This window comes from Rhinolophus ferrumequinum, chromosome 10 (genome assembly GCF_004115265.2).
Source record: "Rhinolophus ferrumequinum isolate MPI-CBG mRhiFer1 chromosome 10, mRhiFer1_v1.p, whole genome shotgun sequence".
Taxonomy (NCBI): domain Eukaryota; kingdom Metazoa; phylum Chordata; class Mammalia; order Chiroptera; family Rhinolophidae; genus Rhinolophus; species Rhinolophus ferrumequinum.
The window spans coordinates 26,990,709-27,017,081 of record NC_046293.1 but is presented as its reverse complement, the minus strand read 5'-3'; the positions used below and the strand labels follow the sequence as shown (position 1 = coordinate 27,017,081).

Here is a 26,373-nt window from a genome sequence, read left to right as displayed (position 1 = left end):
CTGTCCACGGGCCATTTAAGAGGACGTCTGGGTTTCCCGCAACCTTCCGTCCTTCCAAGTCAGTCAGAACCCCACTGTTTTTCACAGCCAGATGTTGTGGGGGCTCCTCTTCCTGGAACCAGTACTGTGGGCTGGGATGCTGGTGTGGGGCTAGGGTCCCTTGTTCCTCCCAGGGGAGCCTCCACTGCCGAGATATCCTTCCTGATTCTCAACCACCACACGGAGGTTTGGGGCCAGTTCTGCGTCTCTGCCCCTCCTATGAGTCTCGACGTGGCTTCTTTGTAATTTTAGTGATAAAACTTTTGTTCAGCTAGACTTCAGATGGTTCTCCAGGTTGTTTTATAATTTAGTTGTAATTTTACTGTGTTCATAGAAGGATGCAGGCACAGTGTTTATCTACTCCACCATCTTGGATCTCTTAAAGTGATTTTCTTGAGAGCTTTTTGAGTTCTGATCATCCTACCAAAAGCTCCCCCACTACAATTATCCAACTGCATGGCCTTGAAGACTCTCACGTTTTGTCCAGTAATGAGTCCTTTTTTCTTGGGGCTTCCATGGGAAGGAAATGGTCAGGGCCCTCAAGATCTATGCAGTGCTGTGATTCTTAGGCAAAGATGTGTATCACAGGAAGGTTTTTAAGTATGAATTCAATTTAGCTCTAGGGCGATTTATTTTTTTATGTCAATTTTCATCATTTACATCTTTCAAGGAATTTGTCCATTTTATCTGTGTTGTCAGTTAATTAGCATAAAGTATGTCCCTTATCCTTTTACTATCTGTTCTCATTTCTGACATTAGTAATTTGACTTAGCTTGGTGAGTCAAACTGAAGGTCTATCAATATTACTGATCTCAAAAATCAGTTCTCATTCTAATTTATTTTTCTCTATTGTATGTCCATTTTCTATTTCATTGTTTTCTACCCATTTTCTTCCTATTTGAGTTAAATTTGCTGCTGCTTAAAATGCAAGTTTATATCATGGATTTTAGATCTTATATAAGCATTTAAAGCTATGTATTTCTAAGCATGATTTAGCTGCATCTCACAAATTTTGATGTTTTCGTTATTCAGTTCAAAGCATTATTCAGTATTGCTTGTGATTTCTTTTTTGAACCATGAATTACATAAAAGTGTGTTTAATTTCTAAATATTTGGTGATTTTCCTGATATTTTTAGATTTAATTTCATAATGGTCATAAGTACTCTGTATGATTTTAATCCTTTTAAATTTATTGAGACTTGTTTTTACGGGCCAGACTATGGTCTATAATAATGAATGTTTTATGGGCATTTGATTAGTATTCTGCAGTTGTTGGATGTAGTCTTTCTATATAGGGTTTATCTACCATATTGCTATTTTTAGCCCAACTGTTCTTTTTTCTGTTCTCTGGCCTTGTTGTGAATTGAGTATCTTTTAGTATTCCATTCATTTCCACTGTAGACTTATTAGCTATGCTTATATGTAATTGCTGTATGATTTACAGTGTGCATCTCTAACTTTCTATAGTCTATCTTGAAATATACACCACTTTACATAATAAGAACATTACAACAGATTATTTCCTTTTCCCCTTCCAGTCCTTTGTGTTTCTGTCATACATTTTTCTTCTGCATCTTGTGTCATGATGCATTGTTATTTTTGCTTTAAGCAGTCAATTGTCTTTTTTAAAAATTTGAAGATGAGAAAAATATTTTTACTTACCCATATATTTATTGTTTTTTGGTGCTCTTCATTCCTTTGTATAGATCTGATTTTCTGTCTGGAATAATTCTTCAGCTTGAAGAATTTCCTTTGGTATATCTTTTACTGTTGATCTACTCCTGACAAATTCTACTTTTGATTGTCTGAAAATGTTTTCATTTTGTCTTCATTTAAAAAAATTAAAACAATTTTATTGAAATATAATTGAAATACAATAAACTGCATTAATTTAAAGTATACAGTGATTAATTTTCTGATATATACACTGTTGAAACAAGACAAGGTAATGAACAGTTCCATTACCCCAAAATATGCATGCCTTTTTAAGAATTAATTAACTAATTAATATTATTTTATTAATATTATGAAATATTATGAAATTCAATATTATTTTATTTTAATTTCAGGTGTACAGCATAGTTGTTAAAAATTCATTTAATTTATGAAGTGTTCTCCCTGGCTAGTACCTCCTGGCACTATACCTAGTTGTTACCATATTATTGACCATATTATTGACATATTCCCTATGCTTTACTTTACAACCCCAGGACTATTTTATAACTACCAGTTTGTATTTCTTAATCCCCTTACCTTTGTCAACCTGCCTCCAAACCACCTCCCATCTATAACCCCGATAGATTTAGTACCCATCTGACGCCACACATAATTATAATACTATTGACTATATTCCTTATGCTATACCCTACATCTCCATGACTACTTTGTAACAACCAATTTCTACTTAATCCCTTCCCCTTTTTCACCCATCCACCACCCTTCTCCCATCTGACAACCATCAAAATGCTCTGTATCTATGAGTTTGTTTCTGTTTCACTTGTTTGTTTATTTTTATGTAATCGGGAGAGGGGGTGGAGGTTGAATCATTTGCCAATGGCCAAAGATTTAATCAATCACGCCTAGGTAATTAATGAAGCCTCCATGAAAACCCAAAAGTATGGGATTCAGAGAGCTTCTGGGTTGGTGAACTGGTAGAAGTGTTGGGAAAGTAGTGAGCTTGGACAGAGCATGGACGCTCCATGTCCCTTTCCTCATACCTTGCCCTATGCATCTCTTACATCTGACTGTTGCTGAGTTATATCCTTTTATAAAATCCTAGTAATCTAGTTAGTAAAATGCTTCTCTGAGTTCTGTGAACTCTTCTAGCACATTAATTGAACCAAGGAGGGGATCATGGGAACTTCTGATCTATATAGCCTGTCAATTAGAAGCCCAGGTGACAACTTGGACTTGCAATTGGTGTCGGGTGTGTGTGTGTGTGTATGTGTGTGTGTGTGTCAATATAATGGGGCGTATCCCTTAATCTGTGGGATCTGACACTATCCCCAGGTAGATAGTATTAGAATTGAATTGAATTGTAGGATACCCAACTGGTGTTGGAGAATTCTTGGTGGTGTGGAAAAACACACACACACACACACACACACACACACACACACACACAGCAGAAGATGCATAAAGGTTAGAATTATGTACTGTTGATGAATTGACTCCTTTATTATTAAATGACATTAATATTAATTAACACTAATATTAATATTCTTTGCTCTGAAATCTACTTTAGCTGATATTCATATAGCCACTCTATCTTTCATCTTTCTTTTGATTAGTGTTATAATGGTATTTCTCTTTCCATCCTTTTACTTTTAACATAATCTCTTTAATGTTTGTTTGTTTTTTTGTTTGTTTGTTTTGGCTTCATGTAGCTCTGTCTGGCTTTTTAAAATCGAATCCAGCAATCTTTATTTCACCTCCTTTTTTAAAAATACCTTTCTGTTGAATATAGAATTCTGTGGTTGACAGCTTTTTTCCTCTTGATACTTTCAAGAAGGTACTCCATTGTCTTCTGTCTTGTATGGTTTCACAAGAAAATTTGCTATCATTTTTTTGTTTCTCAGTATGTAACGTGCCTTTTTCTCTGGATACTTTCAAGATTTTTTTTCTTTGTTACTAGTTTTGAGCAATTTATAATGTGTCTTAGTGTAGTTTTCTACATTTTTGTGTGTGTGTGTGCTTGGCATTCATTGAGTTTCTTGGTTCCGTAGGCTTATAGTTTTCATCAAATTTGGAAATTCTTTGCTCCAGTTACACATATATTAGGCCAGTAGAAGTCACCCACAATTCATTATTGTTTTATTTTTTTGTACAGTCTTATTTCTCTATTTATTTTGGATCTATTGCTATGTCTTCAAGTTTACTTATCTGTTCTTCTACAATGTCTAGTCTCCTGTTAATCCAATCAAGTCTATTGTTCATCTCAGAATTATAGATTTCTTCTCTAGAAGTTTGATTTGAATCATATTTATAATTTCTATGTACTTCACATGTTCAGTCTTTCCTTTGGCTTATTGAATACATGAAATATAATTATAATAATTTTGATGTCCTTGTCTAGTAATTCTATCAGCTGTATCATTTCCAGGGTCCCTTTTCTTGATTTTTCTCATTATGGGCCTCATCTTCCTGCTTCTTTACATGCTTTTACAATTGGATGCCAGACATTGTCAATGTTACCTTGTGGGATGTTGGATAATTTTGGATACTATAAATATTATTGAACTTTATTCTGGAACACAGCTAAGTTACTTAAGAACAGTTTAATCCTTTTGGTTCTTGCTCTTCGTCTTTGTTGGGCAGAACCAGAAGTATGTTTAGTCTAGGGCTAATTTTGTCCCCATTACTGAAGCAAAATTCTTGTGAGTATTCTGTCTATTGCCATGAAAATTTTGAGTGTTTTTCACTCTGGCTGCCGTGTTTCCCCCAAAATAAGAGCTAACCAGAAAATAAGCCCTAGCATGATTTTGCAGGAGGACATCCCCTGAACATAAGCCCTAATGTGTCTTTTGGAGCAAACCTTAATATAAGACCCGGTCTTATTTTTGGGTAAACACGGTAGTGGATATAGGCACTACTCTCAGCCCTGTGTGAGCTTTGGTGAGTGATCCCTTAATATTTTCAGGTGGCTTTTTTCCAAGCCTTGGATAATTTCTTCACTTGCATGTATTGATCGGTATTCATTTGAAAGCTTGAGGGGACCTGTTTGCAGATCTCTGAAGCTTTGTGTGCCATTCTCTTATCTCCATTATTTGTCCTGCAAACCTTAGCTGCCTTGGCCTTCTTGTACTGCTAGGCGCTATCTCCTCTACTCAGGGAGATTACCAAGTCCTGCGTGGGTTCCCCTCTCTTCAGAGCGTCCTGAACACTCTTTATCTGACGTATTCAAGGGCAATCATAGGACTCACTTTGTTTTTCATTCCTCAGGGACCAGTCCTCCATCACCTGATGCACAATGTCTTGAAAACTATTCTCTCATATATTTTGTCTGTTTTTTCAGTTGTTTTAAGCAGGAGATTTCATTTAGTTACTATTACTCCATCTTGGCTGGAAGCTGCAGATGATATTGGAACACTTGAAGAGCTTGTTAAAACTCTTGGGTCATACTCCAACATTCCTTGGGTCATACTCCAACCTTACTGATTTACAGGTTATAGCAGTGAGGCTAAGGTATGATTCTGCAATTGTGCACTGAAAATCTGCCAGACATTAGGTATACAAAGTTAAATTAGACATAATCCTTGTTTACAAAAGAGTTTGCAATCCAGTGTGAAAGACTGGTTCTTATGGTACAATGTAGTAAGTATAATGTCTATATACAGCATGTTATGGAGCATCCTTATGAGGAAAGGCATTCAAAATGTAGCCCCATGGTGGCCAAGGGAGGCTTAGCAATGCTTCCTGGAGAAAATGAAGGAGTGATTTCGGAAAGATGAACTAGAGTTAGTTGAATTAGTGGAAATAGGGGAAAGAGGACCAGCAGGCAGGAACACTTCAAATGCAGAAAATATTGTTATAAAGGTTCTGGGCTACAAGGTTGCATAATACATTTGGGGAACTGTAAATAGTTTGAAATGGTTGGATCAAAGTGGGAAAAGAGATGGTCTCCAGTGTCTCCATCTATTAAGGGAAACTCCTTTATCCCCAACATTTATGACTTTCAATGTGGGGGAAGAAAGTAAAAGAGATTAACTCCTTTTAATTGAGATGGGTCAGGTAGTGAAATGGGATAATAGATAGGTCCAACTTTCCCTTAAAGCTGAAAGTATGTCTGATTAACTTATTTATTTATTTGCTCATCAAAGGTTTATTAAATACCTATTATATTAATTACATAAAGCTATATGTTGGGTGCTAGGGATCCAGAAATTTGTAAGACCCTATAATTTGAAAGTATTTTTAAACATTGTTGTGTGTCTTACATGCTTACTATGGAACATATTTCACTTACTAAAACACCTCACTCTGAACAGTATAATTTTCAGAAAAACAATCAGTGACTGCTTTGAGAAGAGGGGAAATTTTTAGCTTAACTCAGGGTAGCACATGATAGAGAACGTAAGTGTACACTTGGCTTTAAGTACCAAGCACTATTCTAAGGACTTTATATAAATTAACACATTTTATCCTCACAGAAATTTTAGTACTATTACTTATTGCTTATTTTAACCATGAGATACACTTACGACAGTGGTCTTTCCACATATTTATTTTACCAGCTACTAATCATTACATTCCCACAAAAAAATAACAAAGGAAGTTCCAGAAACCTTGAGAGGCAGAGGTGAAGTCACTGAGAGGGTTGAGGGTAGTAGGAGTAATTATTTTCTGCCAAATGGAAGTTTTTCAAACTAAAGAATTCTCCCAGAGAAGTGAGTAAAAAGGGCAGAAATGGCAATATCTCCCCAAACTAGTAGACATAGCAGTAAACTCAAGAGTCTCTTTGAGCTATGTCTACCAACATGAACAGAAATATCTTCCTAAAGGTAGGCTTGAAACAATGTCATTAGTAGGCCATCCCATGTGTAGTTTAAAAAATAAATAGTACTAGAAACCAAAGAATAGGCACATGCACAATTTATCATTTCGTCCTTATGAGGTTTGCGATTATCTGTAACATACTTTCCTTACGGTGGCCAACAGAGGCAGGATGATGGTTTCTGTTCTGAATTTTGAAAGAAAAATTACCGCTTGTCTTTCTAGACATCCTCACACACTCAGTCAGTGGAGGGCCTGAAAAACATGGATGTCAGGCGATGCTACTGCAGTCTATGAGCTCGAGAAGAACGAGGCCTCTCCTGATGTCTCTTGATTCACAGGAATAATGGCTTTGAAAACTTCAATGCTCCATCTGCCTTATACATTTTTATTTTCTCCTAGGGTCTATGCTGAGACCGAGGCACACAGGGCCACGATTAGCCAATGCGTATTCCAGATTACACATCTTCTGATGTTTCAGTCTATTTCTTCATGTGACATCCCAAGCACTTTTTCCTAAAGGGGAAAAAGAGGAATAGATTCTTAAAATTCCAAGTTTGATTCACTGTTGAAGTGAAAACATATGCCTATTAACGCTGTTCTCTGATCCCAGGCATTAGCCGAGGCTCAGAGACTGTGCTAGGGAGGGGGAGGGTTTGGAAAGGTGACAGCCATCCGTGGTGTGCCTGAAGGAAAACATCAGTTAAGGACTTAGGCTACACATCCAAGGCGAACAGGCTAGATGGGAAGAGGCTTTGATGCTGCCTTTAAAATTCAAAATAATAGATACAGAAAAGTTGATGACTATGGAGGTTGCAAACCTCTCCTTTCAGAGTGCTGTAATGTGGGTGACGTCGCAGGACAGCAGGGTAACTATGTGAATGGTGCTCCACAGTGAGCAAAAAGGACAAAGGAGTAAATTAAAATCTCATGGTAGCTTGTTTAACATGCTTTGTAAACAGAGTTGCTATTCATTTGTTTGATTGGTTGACTCGTTATTTTACAAGTATTGGCTGAATATCTACAACATGTATAAAAGTAATGGGAGGTATAAGAGAGAAAATACATAATCCTGCCCTCACAGATTTGCAATGTAGTTGTGAAGATCAGATGCACTCATGTGAAATGTGGAATGCTGAGATAGTTAGAAGTGAACCCTGAGCTCCCAAAAGCCTAGGAATAGTTTTCTTCCCTCCATACCACTATGGGGACACTCTAGAGAGCCACCAGAATACCTGGGGCCAATGGAAGTCCCTGGAGGCTTGCCACCCAGTGTCATCTTTCTTTCCTGTTCAGGGAAACTGAGCACAGGTCTCAGTCCACTTCTCCACACTTTTGTGGCTCATATCAACTCAAAGATATTCTTTTATCAACATCTTTATTTTTTTGCAACTCTTCCTCTGTCACTTTGGAAAAATTAGTCCTTTCTCTCTTATTCTTGTTCCTCCCTTTCCTAATTTCCAGCTTTGTGCTCCAAATTAAACCTAGTTATGACCAAGACTTGAAATTAGGATTTATTATGATCTGGAAAAGTAAACTAATACATTTTGCATTGAAACTACAAATGATGAAGAACTAGTGCCATCAAATTCTAAAGTCTTTGAAAATTCCCTTTATTATTTCTACTGAAAAATCCAGCTATTTTCTCTAAATAGAAGTGTTTTCTCTCTAGCACCAAGATCCAAATTTAAAAAAATAATAAGTAAATAAAAATATTTGTATTTTTCCTTTGCTCTTTTTATTTGCTTATTAGAACCACACTTTTTCATAACAAATTTATTGAAATATACTATAAAAGTTATCCTTTTAAAGCATATACTTCATTGGCTTTTAGTATATTCATAGAGTTGTGCAACTGTCACCTCCATTTGATTTTAGAACATTTTCATCACTACAAAAAGAAGCTCCTGTTTCTTAGCAGTCATTCCCCATTCCCTGTCCTCAAAGCCTTGGAAACCCACTAATGTGTCTCTGAATTTGCCCATTCTATACATTTCATATAAATGGAATCATACAATAGATAGCTCTTTTGTCTGACTTCTTTCATTTAGAATGATGTTTTCAAGGTTCATCCGTCAGTACTTCACTCCGTTTTATGGCGGAATAATATTCCATTGTATGGATGTAATACTACATTTGGTTTTTAAATTCATCATTCATCAATAATGAACATTGATTTGTTTCCACTTTTTGACTTATGAATAATTTATTTTTAGCCACCCTAGTGGGTATAAAATGGTATCTCATTGTGGCTTTTGCGTTTCCCTAATGTTGAAATGAAGATGTCAAGCAAGCATCTTTTCGTATGCTCATTTGTATATCTTCTTTGGAGAAACCTCTGTTCTAATCCATTACCCATTTAAAAAATTGTGCTGTTTGTCTTTTTATTGTTCAATTGTAAGAGTTCATTGGTTATTCTGAATAGAAGTCCCTTATCAGATATACAATTTGCAAATATTTTTCCCCATTCTGTGGGTTGTCTTTTCACTTTCTTGATGGTGACCGTTGAAGCAGAACAGTTTTTAATTTTGGTGTAGTCCAATTTATTTATTTATTTGTTGCTTGTGCTTTTGGTGTAGAACCACCATTGTTTATAAGTCACTTTTTGGCATTTCAGCTACATTAATTAACAGGCTTTTGAGAACTGGCCTGTGAATCCAAATGATACTTATAATCTCTCTGGAAAAAATATAAACAGAGCCAACAATGATGGTGATTTCCTGTATTAATTATAGTGCAAATATGAAGTGTTGTGAGAGGTTCAGAGGCTGGTGTGGACCTTGAGCTGGGGTGGTCAGGAAAGGCTCTGGGGCAGAGGAAAGACTTGAGGGGGTCCTGGAAGAGAGAACAGTTAAAGCTGAAATAACGTTGTGGAATTTATCCTCTTAGCTTGAGTTAAGGCAGCTTGAACTTAGAATACTTAAGAGCCTTAGTTGTTCAGAACAGCCACTTAAAGGCTATCATATCTGGTGCAAAAGTGGAAAATGGGAAAGAACAGAAGATTGGGTAAGCTGAAAAGGCATCCACTAAAGACCATGGCAGGCACTTCAGCCACTTAGGCAAGATCAGCTGTACGTTCCTTCCAGTAGCCGAGAGGCTAAGCCTATTTGGAGGCCCCAGGATCACGCTGGCCATGCCTAGAGCAGATGTAAACCTGCTGCTGGCCCCTGGGACATTCCAGTGGAAAGAGGACTAAGGATAATATGGGATGAAGGTCCGTCCTCCGAGGAAGGGTTTGAACAGACAAAAATGCCATAGAGGTGTTGAGATTTAAAGCTCTGGGGTAAAGCATTTTGACAAGGTTGACCTTAGAAGGCCATTTGAACATGGCAGTTTAAAGGAAATTTCAAGGAATGGGGATAAAGGATGAGGGAGGGGTAGAGGCTGAGGCATGGGGGTGAAGATGTCTGTTTTGCCTGATATCAGGTAATTAAAAACAGATGAAAATTTAACTGCTTTGTAGTTTGTATCAAAATGTCCCCATCAAAATGCTGGGTCTAAGTAGCAATGACAACATGTTGTGAACCCTGAATCTCTGCAGGAGGATTATCCCCATACTCTCAGCATCTGAGAGTATGAGGAAGAGTCTGCTTCTCCTGGTTTCACTGCCAGACTTCTGCTGCCTGCAAAATTTGTGAAAACAAATTATATCTGTCTAAACATTTTATATCTCAACATCTCCTCATTTCCTGTTATATCTGATCAGTCCCTTTCCCCTGACACACATGTACCCTTTGGGAGCTCAGTAAATATTTATTGATGATGAAGATAATCACCAAAAATATGTTCCCATCAGTGGGATCTATCTCTTGCCACTCAAGTGTCCTAAACCCATGAGAACTGCTTCACAGATGTGCTCCCTTCACTTAAAAAAAAAAACAACCCAAAAAACTGAAAAACAAAATGAATATTCCCAGGAGATCTATCCCATCTACTCTGAGATCTGGGAAGATTTATTTTTAAGTAGGATGCACTTACCCATCCGCCATGCTGCTGGATCCAGGGCGAAAAGTTCTCTTTCAGATACTTGGTTCCAAAGCCTAGCACCTTGTTCATGGGGTGGTTGTCAATGGCGGTGAGCTTGGCCGTGGCGTCTATTGCAAGAGCAACCTTAAAGCCCTGAGCTTTGACCTCTGATTCTCCCCTGGTGTCTACACCCCTTAGGAACTGGTCTGTGATGGTCTTGAAAACACCATAGGTTAGCCCATCCTGGAAGCTGTTCATCAAAGCTTTGTCTTTCTTCAGCTGTGTAAAGAGCATAAGTGTTCAGTAGAGCAGCATGGCCCAGAGAGGCAGACTCTCTAGTTCAACAGTGGGCCACTAAAGCACTCAGCAGGAAACCTGGCATTCTAGTCTAGCCCATGTGGGAACCGAACCTGAGACCTCGGCATTAGGAGCACAGCGCTCCAACCACCTGAGCCACCGGGTCGACCCAATCTAGTCTCAACCATGGCACAGTGTCCTGTAGAACCGGACGGACACAAGCCTGATCTCTGAATTCATTTCTTCGGGATGATAAGTGATAAAACTGAGCAGCCCACTCATTCAACAGTCCATGAATGTTCCCTGAGCACTTACAATGGGTGGGTACTGTGGGTGGTGAAGCCCCGGGCGCTCACTCAAGGGGCTCACGGTCTAGTGACAATTGCAAGACCGTGCCGAATGCTTTGAGAATCGGGCCAGGGACAGAATCCAAAGCCTGCAAATCACCGTCTTGGCTCAAACCTCTGCTCCACCTCTTCCTAGCTGTGCAATCTTGGGGAAATTACCTAACCTCTCAGCTTCAGTTTGCCGCCTTTAACTGGGATGATGGTAGTACCTGTACTATACGGTAACTGAACAAAACACTTAGCACTGTGCCTGACAGGGAGAAGTGCTCTCGACATGTTAGTAATTTTTCAGGATGCTGTGAGAGCACAGGGGCATCCGGGACGGTGCATGTGTTCACTTAGAAAAAGAACAACCTGAATCTACTGATTCCTTTCCATCGTTTCCACCATTCTATTTCACCTCCCCTAGTATCTCCCCACTCTACCTCCTTTGGACTATAACTTTTACAAAAAAAACAAATACTGCTTCTGCTTCTTTTGAAAAAATCAGGGCTTGTGTCATAAAGGTAGAACTCACCCTCATTTAAAGCCATCCTTGTAATGTCTATAAACATGACAGTTGCCATGTGAAAACAGAAATGTCTTAGTGAGCAGGGACTAAGTTTTATTTGAACTAAGATTTATTTGAAAATCCTCTAGTCTGTGCTTGAGGAATGATAAGCTGAGCAGGTTCTCCACAAATACTGTTTATAAAAGGGATATTCAGGGGATGAGTCAGACGCTACGGAAAGATTTTGGTGGAACAGTGTCCTTTATCTGAGCCCAGCTCACCCCCAACTTCATGTCACACAGGGCCTTGTCTGAATTATATATCTGAAGCAGAAACGACCAGCATCCTCCTTTTAGTGAGTGACTCAGTTGAAGAAGCTAGACTCAAACCTCAGCGGGCGACTGGAAAGCTGGACTCCGCACAAACAGTTGAAAAATCCAATGCCAGAAGGACACGTCTTCCATAGAGTACCTGTCCGCCCCCCCCCCACCCCTGCCCTTTTCGGTGCAGCTGGCTCTGGCATCCCAGGGAGGTACGGAATGAGCCGCATGGGCTCTCAGGGATGCGTGGCTTTGCAGGCATTCTGCAGCCGCGGTGGGGCCCTTCTTCACTGCCCCACTCCGTTGGGAACTCATCCCCACACAACACAAGTCAGACCTGCCAGAGTCCTCCTCTGCTGGGGAACCACGTAAAAGGAAGAACAGCGACGTGTTCTACGTAAATAATGTCAAGTATCACCCCAAATCATGAAGAGAGGGTATCAGGCAAAGTGAGGTGTTTTAAAGTGGCAATTTGTGGGGTGAAAAGGAAAGCATCTCTCTTCATAACCAGAGGGGTTGACTTTATCCCGCCTCCTGCCGCTGGCCTCCCTGACCTACTGCAAGTCACTGCATAGGAAGGCCGGGATGGAGAATGCTGTGAGAGCTCCAGAAGCTTCGAGCTATAAAGAACGCTTGAGACCATCTAATGGCTCTCTCCCCGTTCAGGTACTGAACTGCTGGCTCGTTACTAGCATCTACTTGAAATTCTTCCAGTGGCAGGAAGATCATTCCTTCACGAGGCAGCCCTTGGATCTGACAGACAGCCCCACATGCTAGAAAGTTCATTCTTAAAATGGGGAGAAATCCGTTTTCCCCGAAACTCCTATCCATTGGTGTTAGTTCTGGAGAAACACAGTCGTGTCCTTAAATCAGGTACCATGTTCTATGTTCTGCTTCTGCTGTACCCCCATCTACTCCCTACTTGTGGCCCACAAGTTCACACACCCCCTCTTTTCTTTAATCTGATATCCCTGGTTTTCCTGTCTTTTTCATTCTGCACCATCTCCCATACTCTTCACCACCCTGGTCATTATCCTCTGGGCACACCTTTGACAAAGGCATTGAGAGAGGAGCCACTGACCATGTTGTGACTGGGCTAGTGTGACTGGCTACCTCCCAAGGCTTGACTTCCTCCCCGTGGATCCTGGAAAAACAAGGAAATGGGTCCCCACGCCAGTGCCTGATTGACAAACTCTAGAGACTACTTGGCGGTCTATGGGTGATGGACATGGAAGAGATGGCGTTCAGAAACCCTTCTGATTACACTGGAGGCCTGCTTCATCTGAGGGCACTTCTCGTATGTTCCTGATTGGAAGGAGAGGTCTTGGCTTCTAAATGGCAGGAAATCCAAAGTTCTCCAAGTCACACTAACCCACCTCCCCAGCTGAATTGCTAAGAAAGACCTTGAGTAGAGAATAGTCCAGCCACTCTAGGGGGATATGTCGGAAAGGGCTCCAGCCTCGGAGCAGCTGTGGGACTCAGATATCCAGGCTGTAGGGCAAATGCAAGAGTCTAAACTTCTCTGAGGATCAGTTACATGGGGAACTAGATTCAGAATTCTATTCAGCAAATTGTAATTTATTGGTGTCTTTTCTTACAATAACAAAGTTACTTTTTTCGTTTCCAAAAATTCCAAGGAGGCTCCAGAAGGTTTACTTATGTTTTCCAAAGTGATTCATTTTTGAGATCCTGCCAGCATGAAGAATTTTGAATCCAAGGGAAATAAAATTTAGGACTAAGTGGAAACCAGAACTTTCAAAAGCAATACAACCAGGAGTACAACTCCATTCTCATGAACCGGTGCATGGGCACAGAAAGAAATCATGTTAGTTCAAGAAGCTCCATACCTCTCTTTCCAATTGATCCCCTGAGTATTTCAGCAGCTCAACGATTTTCGCTATCATTTGGTCTTCATCTGTCAGGGGGAAATACCAGTTATTTCTTTCAAGAAAAAAAAAAAAATCTTAAATTTTCCCAGGGATTGAGGAAGACAAGTGCTTTGTAATTCTTAGCAAATTAAATCTTACGTTTCCCTTTCTGATTAGGAACAAACCATTCTAGACACGCTCTCTTATAGTCCCCTCCTTTCCTTTCTACTTCTTCTTTCTTTCCTTAGCCCTCAATTCGCACGGTGAAATTCATCACTCTATTTACTGTAAGAATGTTATTGAAGATGTTAGTTCCACTACACATGATTCTATCTCTAAAGATATTTAGGAGAAATTTCTCTCTGGTCTTTGGACTTCTCCTGAGCAGACGGTACTTTTTCCAGATGGCCACCATAAATCCCGTATTTGCTCATATCCCCCCTTGAATAGCTGCTAGAAAGAGCCAAATTTGTGGCCCCCATTTAAGAGGGGGTATAGTCTTCCTGGCCTGCATTTTGGGAATTAAACTCATTCCTAAACCCACCTTGTTTTCCTGCTGTTGTTTTCTTTTTACATTATTTTTCAAATTTGATTTACCTTACCAAAATGCATACTTTGTATGCCATGTCTTTACAACAAGGTGGGGTATAAATAAAATTAGCAAGTTTTCCCTCCCCAAAGGCTCAAATGGCAGATGGATAGAGAGATGGCTATAGTTGGTGTGTGGTGTGTATGTTGGAACGGGGAACGTGGAGTAGGATTTTTCTTGTCTCAAAATGTGCTAACAAGGAAATATGAGGAAAATGGTGCTTGCTATAGACAGACTTCAAACAGAGAAAAGCCAGTTACTGAGAGAACAGCATTTTTTACTTATGGCACAATCTCTGAAGTCATGGAGCCCTTCTGTTTGTCCCAGATAAGAGGGAAAGAGAGGCCAAGAAATTAATCTAGCATGTCACATCTCAAAAAGGTCAAGTGAAGGGCAAGGTAAGTGGGAAGTCTGAGACTCAAGTCACCTGGGAGAAGAAAGAATGCGTATCTCCATCGCCCATGTGTCGTTTTTCTCTGATCCTGCTGCCTCTCTCTGGGAGAGGTGCTGTATCGGTGGCCCAGCTTTCTCACATGTACAGAGGATAAGCCTTAGCTTTAGCTTGGTTTAAGGGTATTGCTTTACATTGCTCAGGCACACATGAGATAGCAACAAAGGGGAGACACTTTTTAGCAGACTCAGAGGTGTCCTCCTCTCTTCTCCTCTCACTCTAAGCCCCTGTGGTGGCTGTGGTCCCAACAGTACAGCACAGGGTGGACAAACTCTGCTTCCAGGGTGGGGAGACACCCCTACCTTTTTGGGCAGAACTTTTGCCCTGTGCTCTGCCATGCTGCAGATCCAGGAGCCACCTCTGCCCCTCATCTCCACTGGAGTTTGGGGAACATCAGCCATGAGCAAGGACTGTCATTAGTGAGGGAGTGCAGTGCTGCATTTCCCTTCTTGTAACATGTGGTCCTGCTCCCCTAAACTCCAGAATTCCTGCCAGTCCGATGGGATCTATAGTCCTAGCTATCGCTACAGCTTTGCTCACCACTTCTCAGTTCTGCGGAATGTTCTGAACCAGACCTGATGTCTGACACTCACCACCCCGCCACCGCCACCCCTTGCTTTTCCACAGGAGCTGAGGGCAATATTATGAGTTCCTGGGCTGGTGCTCCATCTGCAGCCTACGACCTCACATGAGCAATCTGGTCCCTGGCCATTGCTAACACGATTAAATCGAAGACTGCATTTCCCCCTGTGGACCAAGTTGAGTGCACATTTTGTACTTCCTCCTCTCCTTCAGTAGACTTTTCTTTGGACTTAGCAGCAAGCTTGGCAGGTGGCTTCAATCTTCTGGCACACTCCGCCTGGCTTGGGCTGGTCTCTCAAGCTGGAGGTCAGTGCCTTCAGCATGTTGTTTTCATGCCTTTGGTCCAGGGCAGCAGAGAGTCTAAGTCGCAGAGCACTGAGCTGAATAATTACATAAATGCTTGTATACCTCTGCCTGGAAAGCAGCCCAACACAAACACTCAGGAGGAAGTTTACCTTTCTTAGCACTTGCCGCTTGAGTCTGGAAGCCCTGGGCCTGCACGTGAAGACCCTGTAGTACAAACCTCCTTTCAGACCTGAAGCTTCGTCCGTGGGGGTGCTCTTCTGGCGGTGGCCAGGAATAAACAATTTCAGCAACTCGGTTGGCAATGGAAACAACCTTGGGGTCCACAGCTGAAACAAGACAAAATGGTGCTGAGAGGCCCTTCCCAGAAGAACTTGGTCTAGCTCATTGGTATGCTCAGTTGCCCGAAATGAAAAGACCAGCCTAGAGAGAGAGGCAACTGCCTGGGAGTGTGTGTACGGGGGAGGCCCATTCTTCAGAAAGCACTGGCAGTTGCCTGGCAGAAGCTGTGGTGGGGGAGGAATCCACAGAGGAATGATTGCCACCTTGAACAATTGCCCTTCTGCACCCTCTTTTTGAAGTCTTGCAAAATTAGGGTCCCTTTTCCCCTTTGTGAGGGAAGACACACAAAAGGGAGTGCTTAGTTCTTTGCCTGAGGGAATGCTCATTATGCTTTTATTTTTATTCTTTCTTTTTTCTTTTTCTTTTTTTTTTTTTGGACATCCTTTATATCTTGGAGAGCTGGCCCTTATACGCATAAGAGGGCATTCAATAGTTTGACAAGCCTTTGGGGGTTGGTCACTGAGGAAACAGAAATATCCCAGCTCTCGGGCCATATTCATTACTCAAGCCCATTATCAAGTAAACACTGAACTCCCCTTGCTTATACAGTCACGTGCCTCTTCTCTCCTCCAGGTCTACTGGAAACATCCAATTAATGCTGATAGGAAACAAGGACACGTAAAGTGCAACCCATGACCTTCAAGAATTAATAATCCAGGAAAAGAGCACGTCATGTATTTGCACACATAACTATAGAATAAAGCAGTTTAAGACATGAAGGTTTAAATGACATTGGCCCCCTGACTGTCATAGCCTGTGAAAGACAAGTCAGCTTTGCCCCTTGTGGGGGATGGGGTCGACGGGGTGGGCAGGAGGTATTGCTGACGGGTTCAGGAGTAAAATGTTCACTGTTGATTCGTTACAAAGTTCTTAACTTTTTAGCAACTTGTACAAGCTGTCTTTGATGCAATATGAAGCAGCCATATCATGTAATATTGGGAAAACAATACTATTTAATTCATAGACTTGAAGAAAGTCACAGAGTAGGGTTTGTGTTGGAAGGTTGGTGTGCCCAGGGGAACCTGTGGGCTTTAGAAACCAGGATAGGTAAGAGGCGAGGCCTAGGTCTCAGGAGAGATTGTGTCACATAAAAAGCAAGTTTTGTCATCTTATGGAGCTGCCAAGGTGATTTCTGATCCTCTGCCCCTGGATTTCTCCATACATGACAGCTTTGCTGCTCTCCCTTCAACCCCAAGGCATTCACTGAAAGGCCAGAGACTAATGCTCTGTTCATAATGCCTCCCTTTAAAATACAGTGTTTTTCACGCTCCATCCAGAGGGTTCAAAAATAGATGAGCGAATTAGAGAGGTCAAGGACAGAAGAATCAGTGCTTTTCCTTCCTTCTCATTTTAACAACCAAACCAAATACACTTTCCATTTTTCAATCACCTTACTGTAGCCTAACCAGCCTCCTCTTGAATTCTGGCCACCCGTGGCTGCTGGTAAGGAAATGGCAAGAGGCTGAATCCCAAGGCCAATGGGAACCTTCCTTTGCAGTGTCCCCAGGAGATGGGAAAGGAAAGCTTACATTTTCTACCTCTGTAACATTGTACGTCCTGTCTAGGGTGATTCGTGCATGGCTCTCCCACCAGAAGTCACACTGTGCCCCTGATGCACCCAAAGGAGGCAGATAAAAGCTCCCAAGGCTGTCGCTCCTCACCCCCCAGTTCCTCCCTTCTTGTGGCAGGGGAATCACAACCCCCCCCAGCAGGTACAGAAATACCCAATCTGACTTACCTGTGTTCAGTTTTATTGATTTCTATGTCTTGGTGGGCATGGAGTGAGGCATGCCGATGAAATACATGCAGGAAAAACTATACGCAAACACATTTTGACTCAGATGAACTAGTTCTAATTAAGATTCCCAGTTTGAATGCCTTAATTTTAAACGCTGGAAAAAGAAAAGATTTCCTTCCTGTCAGAGTAGGTTCCATTTGATAGGCAATGGAAAATTGGATGGGGGTGGAGAGAGAACAGAAAGCCTGCTCATCCTTTGCAGTCTATTTTGGTGGGCGGTCATTGTGGGGCCAAAGAGAGCAGGAGAGCAGGGTTGGGAAGGTGTCATTCGGCCACTAGCTCAAGGCATTTGTTTTAAAGAAGAAGGGGCAGAGAATTTGGGAGAGATTTTCATATGGTCAAGACTTCTATTTCCCACCCACTATTCATTTTTTTTCTTCCTTAGTAACAGACCCCTGAAATGTCAAAGGCAGCAACGGACCCAGATGAAAAAACTACATTTCCCAGTTTCCCTTGCAGTAAGGAGTGGCCAGTGAGATGTAAGAAACTGGGTACAGTTGAAGAAAGCTCTCCAAAAGATAGCTGAGTTACCCAGAAAAAAGACACCCTTTTGTCCTCCCTTGCTTCCTCTTTCTTCCTGCTTGAAAAGTAGACATGATGGCTGGAGTCCCAGCAGCAACTTTGGAATATAATAAGGTGACTTTGAGGTTGGAAGCCACTCGCTGAGGGATGGTAGAATAAGAAGCCCTAATTACCATGGAGCTACCATACCAGGCCTGGGCTGCCAAACTTTTGGTCCTCTTTTAATGGGAGAGAAAAATAACCTCTGTATTATTTAAGTCATAGTTATTTGAATTTTCTACTATAGGTTGCTGAGCCTAATCCTAACTGTAACATTCCACATGTAGTGAATCATAGCTATGGAGAAATAAAAGAGGCACAAGAGAAAGAACCTGGGTTGATACTTTCTAAAATTAGTACTGACATCCATTTTTCTACATCATAAGGCCTCTTGCTGCTAGACTTTGGTGTTGGGACATCACCTTACAGTTCTCACTTAAGCCTGGTGTCTGAGTTCTGGAAATGGCAGCCCAGGCAACATTGTAACTTTAGTTAAAAGAACCTAGGTTCTTTTAAAAAAACCAACTGCTGAGCTCTGATTTATATATGGCAAAATAGAAATAGAATGCGAGTCTTCCTTGGGCCACACCCAACATAAAACCAACTAGCCACCCACATAAGTAACTAAACAAGAAAGTAAGAAAAGAGAAAGGAGAGAATTGAAGATAATTGTGCATAAATGTTCAAAGTTAAGCCCCCTTAAGACGTAATCATTTCTACTTTTTTAGAGATATCTCTATATCTATATAGAGATCTTGAAAGTTTAGGCAATAAAAATGGTCAAATGAGAGTTCAGTGGTATGGAGATACAGAATGTCATTTAACGCACAAAAGCCAGAAGACAGATTAAAGTCTGTAAAATCTTCCTCTGTCTCCTGGCAAAGTCCAAAGGACAGGCTTTTTTGGTGTCTTGAAATTGTTCTGTTTGCTCCAGAGCTCAGAGACCACCCCCAGCAGGAGCTTGCTGTACCACTGGGGAGAGGAGTTTCCCAGATAATCTGACTCTCACCTCTCTTGTTTGAAAATTCTATGTCTAATGGGAAGTGGAAGTGTCCTTGATCAGACTGAATGATCTAAAGCTGTCCACTTGTGAGCTGAGTCTCCAAGAAAGCTAGGGCAGTCACAAGATTTAAAAAGTGAGACATTACTGCCACCTGTTGACTAATTATTGGCAAGTTACACAGTCCCATCAGCCCAGCAGGAGGGTTTTGTTTGTTTTTAAAACTAGGCGTCAGGCACTAAGCATTGTTGAAGGGGAAGAAGATGCTTATGCCAAGGTTTGTGGATGAAGGGCGACTTTTGCGAAAATGTTTTATTCAATACAATGTATTTTGTCCCACGGAGGGAAGATTTTGTCAAAAGGCGTCTCAGCTATTTTTTTAGAGTGGTTTAGACTTTGAAAAGTATTTTTGTATGTAGCTGCCTGATCTTTCCATCCACCCTAAAAGGTGGGGGAGGGTGGGATACCCCAATATGCAGATGAAAATACAGAGGTGCTGAGAAGGGAATTGTCTTACCTCAGGAAGAGCATCGGCCTGAGCCCCTGTCCAGAGCGCTTTCCTTTCTATTGATCTCTGACATAGAGGTTTAGGAATTTGGGCAGCAAGTTTATTTATGGACAGTGGAGCCAGAAAACCAGTTCTGCCATACTTCACTGCCATCCTTTTCCTCCCTGCTCAGTCTTGAGACAAGTAGGGCAATTATTCTTGAATAATAATAACTTGGGAAACAGAGGCACGATGAGTGGCCTGCCTGAGGCCACGTTACCAGCTGGGAGGAGATGAACCACCATGCACAGAGAGAAGGAAAAGATTTGGTTGTGGGAGAGGAAGAACAGGACCAAAAGCCTACCTTCGGGCTCTAAGTGCTGTTGCACGTTAGAAGGAGACATGGACGATTGCTGACTCGGCCGACCATCCTGACCCTCCAGGATACTTTGGCTCTCGACTTGGATCACTGTAGGCGAGCTCTCTGAGGCTTCCTCTTTCCCTCCTCCTCCAAAGAGTATTCTCCAAGAAGACTTTTTCTTGGCAAGGTTTATGGGCTTCTCACTGGATTGAGAATTTCTGCAAGGCCAGGACACCTGTGTCCATGACTCATTTGCTGACCAAATCCCCAGTCCTCTCTGGGATAGACTTCTTGTTCTCAGCAGCTTTGGTGAGCAGACAGCAGAGCTGTTCTTGAAGACATGGCGTTTGACATAGAACTCCAGGATTTTGAATTCTATACTGTTTGGGTCCTCGTCATCCAGGGGGATCTCCTCCAAATCGCAGGCACTGGTGGTGCACATGGCGGGTCTGCAACGACAAAGCCCACATGGATCTTTCTGCCTTTGGGCCATCTACTCCTTGTAGGTAAGGAGAGACAGGGGTGAAACTCAATGAACATTTGTCGAGCACCTATTCTGTTTGCGCTGGGAGGCAAGGGGTAATCAGAGATAGAAACATCAAGGTGCTTTTGCAAAGTTCATTCTTATAGAGATGAGGAAGAGAGACATGTACATAGATAACTCCAAACAGAGTGAGCTAGGAGTTGAAACAGAGATGCAGATAGCCAGGTGCGGGAGATGGAGGAGGAACAGGCAGCTGTAACTAGAAGGCAAGTGAAGGCTCCCTGAAAGCTAGAAAGAGCTTAGGTGGGTGGATGGATATTGGGGCTAAGAACAGGATGGGCAGAGGGTAGACTATGGGTGAATTTAGGATGTGTTTGAAGAGGAGTGAGAGAACTGGGGTAGGACACGCATGTGCTTCGTGGGTAGCTGTGACTCAGGCATGTGGAGGGACAAAAATGGAAGTGGCAGTTGGGTCCTGGTTATGGGGGTCTCTGAATATTAGCCTGAAAGCTTTCCATTTTCTCATGCTGGTCGATTAATACCTTTCAAAGGAAGGCCTAGACTGTGGAGGGCAGTTAAAGGTCTTCTTGGAAGAGGATAGGTGGGCAAAGGGGGACGCCAGCTCAGGAGAGGGACACGTCTGGGGTCCCTGGCCCTTCCCATCCTCTCTCTCCCTTTTTCCTTTACCCTTTACTTTAGCTTGTGCAGAATTGCTTCTTTTTCTTGCCATATTGGGCATTCCATGTAAGATTTCATTGGAAAAAAATCCTGCTATTTTTTACATATTTGAAGAGCACTGATGGAGGCATTCAGTTTTGACTGTGAGAGTGATGTGATCACAGACATGTTTTAGAAAGACCGATACAAGAAAAAAAGTGATGGGGATGGAAGGGTTTCATCTTTATTTCCATATTAATAACTGGATAGATAATAATAAACTGATTTTGGTCAATGTAAGCTTTCATGAAATAATTCCTTTTCTGGTTTCCTGCTGGGAAATAATTTCTTTTTGTTAATAACCTGCTTCGCTTTTTTTGTGTTGTATGTTAAGGACTACATTTTCATTTCTGTCCCAGATGCCAGAAAGCCCAGATCTACCAACTCTCATGGGATTAAAGTGGATGTACTGGAAAACAGCTTGGTCTTCTCAGACTGAAAATCCTGAGTTCAAATCCTGGCCATAGCACTGACTAGTTGTGTGACCTGGGCAGGTTACTTCACCTCTCTGAACTTGAGTTTCCTATAGATTAGTTGAAAATAATAATAGTCATTTTGTAGGGGTATTGTGAGGGTACAAGACAATTCATGAGATGGTACTTGCCTGGCTTCCCTTGCACCTAGCACAATGCTTGACACATTATAAATTCTCCATAATATTTGATGAATGAATGAAAAATGATTATAGAGCTGCCAGATAAAATATGGGACATCCAGTCAAATTTGCATTTCAGATAAACAACATACAATTTTTAGTGGAAGTATGTCCCAGATATGGTATGGGACATGCTTGTACTGATGCTCCTTGACTTACAGTGGGGTTACGTCCAGATAAACCAGATAAGTTGAAAATATCATAAGTCAAATATGCATTTAATATACCTAACCTATCAAACATAGCTTAGCCTAACCTACCTTGAGTGTGCTCAGAACACCTATATTAGCCTGTAGTTGGGAAAAATCATCTGACACAAAGCCTGTTTTATAGTAAAGTGTTCGACTATCTCATGTAATTTAATACGTGCATTACTTTCACACCATCGTAAAGTCAAAAAACTAAGTTGAGCCATCATTAAGTTGGGGACCATCTGTATTTCAAAAATGTATTTGTTGTTTATCTGAAATGCAAACTTAACTGGGCATCTTGTATTTTTATTCAAATCTGGCAACCCCGTGAATGAAAGATGTTGCTTAGAAACATTGAGACCTGAGTAAGGTGTATGGGAGTCAAGTCGACCAAGGGTCAAGACGGAGCAACCTGAGACAAGCAAGAGAATGAGCCAGAAATGATGAAGCAAGAGTGGGATGTGTGGTCAGAACTCTGGGCAGCAACTCGGAATGGAAAGGGCTGAGCCCAGAGCTGCAATGTGTCAGGGGAGGATTTATGAGGTTTTTAAATCGAAGCTTCCATTTCAATTGGGTAGCTCAGGATGCTGTCGCAGGAAGTACATGCTGGTGCTGTAGGAGCGATGTAGGAAGGTAGGAGGGTAAGCTGTCTCTTCAAGCCATAATACTATGCTTTCGAAGAAACATCCATGTAAGTTAAAAAAAACAAATAAACAAGAAAATCTTCTAATGTAGTGTGAAGACATCAAAATTGTGTGTGTGTGTGTGTGTGTGTGCGCATGCGTGTGCGTACATATGTGTGGCATTGTTGAAGAGAAGAAGGTTGGACTTCTTTAAGAAGCAAGTTTGCTAAACTCTGATTCAAGAGTAACATCAGAAAAGGGGGGAAACCACTGACGTCAAGATGGAGTACATAGTCCTTCCATTTTGTGAAAGAAGAGATTTTTATTGTGTTACAGGCTAGGAAGGAAAAGAGTTCTTGGCCCAAGCAACAGGCAAGGCCAAGGATGAGAAAGAAGCAGAGCGAGCAGCGGTGCTCAGGCAATGGCCCCATGAATGCGGAGACCCCACCAAAGGGTGGAGGAGGGTGTGTGCTGTGACCAGGGCCTGGAAGACACTTGGCTGAGAGAGAATACGTGGAGACATGAAAGTATTAGTTAAGACACTTCAAATCCATTTAACAGTTTGTATGTTTTCTCCCACTACTAATCCTCATTGTAAATTAAGGGAGAGCTTTTGTTGAATGTATAGCTAAGTCTTATTTTAAAGCAGCAGTGAGTTAGTGTTATCACATGTTGGATCTCTTCTGCTCTCAGCTATTGAAAGTAAAAGCCTGATTTCTGGGTTTTGGAAACGTACACCATAAGTTTTATGCTTATGTGCATGGAAATGAAGCCCTGGGTTGGGGTCTCCTGAGCACTGGTTCAGAGGCTGGAGGGGAGAACTAGCTCCCCAATAAGACGCGTGAGGCTTATTTTAATTCAGTGAGTCATGGGTCACCTTATTCTTATCGCCTTATATTTACATACTCTCTTATCTATAGCGAACTACACCAACGTACTCTCAAAAGTAAGGTTACCCTCCTCCTTTTGTTGGCCTCTTTTCCTTCCCAGAGAGTTCTTTACCCCCCAACCCCGTACGTGGCTGGAGTCCTCGGGGTCTCCCCGTTGTTTGTCATTTAGGTGACTGGCAGAGCAGGTGCTGCTGGGTGGGTACTGTGTGTTCAGCTGGGGAGACATCCAAACCCTTTTGGGACATTTGGGATTTTTCTAGCTCTGGATTTGTTTGTTGAGGTTAGATTTCACGTCCCTTCCTGTGGCAGGTAATGGATGAGTGAATAGAGGAAACAACGCTGGTGCAGGCCTCGTGGTTCCGCGCAGAGGCTGCCACTAGTGTTCCAAGTCAGCTGGACAGAGCTTACCCTCCGTTCACTTTGTGTCGGCCTGACCCAAATGTGAGAGGCCTGGAGGCCCGCTGGGCACCAGGCGCAGCAAAAGAGCTGTCTTCCATTGCTGGGGACACACAGAGGTGGCCCGAGGGTAGCTCCCCAGTGTAAACGCTCGTCTCTGAGGGAGGTTCGCAGACCAAATTATGAGTTAAGTTTGGTCTGGTTGCCTGGAACCTCCTCTTGAGCACTTTACATCCCCTTCTGCCCTTCAGAGGCAGTCTGCCCTTTTCCTTCCTTCTCCAAACTTGAGGAATGCAGTAAAATGTCTTCACTTCCTACAATAGAAGCTAAACTGAGAGACAGAAACTTAGGTCATACCATGTTTCCCTGAAAATAAGACCTACCTGGAAAATAAGCCCCAGTGAAGATCGTCAGCCAGACGGACGCGTTTAGTACGTTACGACGATGTTCCAGAAGAAGGTGACATGACTATATTTGAATAAATGTAGATTGTTGTACATGAAAAAATAAGACATCCCCTGAAAATAAGCCTTCATATAGCAAAAATTAATCTAAGACCCGGTCTTATTTTCAGGGAAACATGGTATTATTCAAACAAAAGGACTAAAGCTCAGCTAGGAGGACAAGGGGGAGGGCATGCAGAGAGAAGGGAGCTTCCCAGAGGGCAGGGAGAGGGATCACCCGTGTCACCTGGTCCTTTCTGCCAGGACTAGACCTTGTGCCCAAGTTCCCACAGGGCACTTAGGACTCTGGGCTCAAACCCAGGATTCCTGCCCTCAGCCCCTCTCTGTTCTAGGGGAGGGAGTCAGCATCTCCATGGGCCACCAGCTGTCATAGCATCACACATCTTGTCATATATTCAATGACAAGAGAACTGCATCATGTTAAAAATGACTCAGCCAGTTATATGATCTTAACTGAACTACCCCCAACCCTCTGTAGCAAAGGAGAAATGAAAGAGAAACCTGAATATCTTTCTTTTTCCTTGAAACCCAATAAACTAGACTCTTAGCTGTCATTTTGCTTCCTGAGACTTACATGAGAAGGACTTTTGAACAAACTCAGGAAATGTCTCCCCTAGTTACACTGCCTCATTAGTAAAACCAGGTCTGAAGATCCACTGTGCACTCCTGGGAAAGCTGAGAACAAAAACTGGTGCTTCCTGGTGTTTGTTACCTGGTCTCGAAGCTGTCAGTGGTTTCTCCTGCTTCAGGTCGGTGGCAGTAAGGATATTTTTATACCTGAGTCTCCACGAAATTTAAGAGGCAACTTTCACAAAGTCTTCTTGGCTTCTCAGTTAGGAAGTTTCCTGTGATCTAAGACTCCATCCGGCTGTAGCCTTTTCAGGTTTAGGACTAAGGTTGAAGTGAGGCTTAGGGAAAGATTGTTACTTCCTTCTTAAGCCCTGCCCCTAGTTTTTTAAACTGAAGGAGGGGCTGACCTTTGCCCTGTAATTTGACTCTAAAAGGAGTTCTGTATCTTTTATGAAGGATTCTTACTGCCCTATAGAACAATTATGTGATTATTTCCGATAGTTTTTTACTTTCTTTCCATTTCATCAGTCATCAAATGTTTACTGACCACCTAACATGAGACTGGCATTTTACACATATTTAATCTTAACAACATTGAGAGGTAGGTGTTATGATTCCCATTTTACAGATGAGAAAACTGAGGCTCAGAGAGGTAAAGCATCTCTCTAGTGGTCCCTATCAATTGAGCTGATATCCAAACCCTGGTCTTTCTGGCTTTATACTATATCATGTTACCTTTCCTATGAGATTCAAAGATTGTATTTAAATGGAACCACTGGAAAAGCTTTAACAACTTAATCTAACTCTAGCCACAGGAAAAGTCACAAAAACTCATTGACAGACCATATGTCAGAATTTTAGGGATACAGTTCCTTGTATATATGAAACAAGAAACACTTAAATATGATTTTATACTCTATCCAGATAAATTCTTAACTGAAATAAACATTTATGGCCATGTTTGTGATCTTGAAACCTTGAGTGCTGGCTGATTGAAATGTGAAGATGAAGGACATGTGAATGGTGAAAGAGGAATTTAGGCTAATTTCATAAAAATAAGGGAAGAACTAGCTATTTAAATAAAACAAA

The 26,373-nt window shown here is 41.7% G+C and overlaps 1 protein-coding gene across 1 annotated transcript; it reads right to left on the bottom strand.

The window, feature by feature from the left end:
- Positions 1-6,258: 6,258 nt before the first annotated feature.
- Positions 6,259-25,633, bottom strand: BCL2L14 (BCL2 like 14). The gene is made up of 6 exons (XM_033116231.1): positions 25,427-25,633; positions 20,298-20,743; positions 15,898-16,074; positions 13,800-13,867; positions 10,511-10,777; positions 6,259-7,048 (listed from the first exon to the last, which is right to left on the bottom strand). The coding sequence occupies exons 2-6, from the start codon at positions 20,734-20,736 to the stop codon at positions 7,010-7,012; spliced, it is 990 nt and encodes a 329-aa protein (XP_032972122.1). The 5' UTR covers positions 20,737-20,743; positions 25,427-25,633; the 3' UTR covers positions 6,259-7,009.
- Between the last annotated feature and the right edge of the window lie 740 nt (positions 25,634-26,373).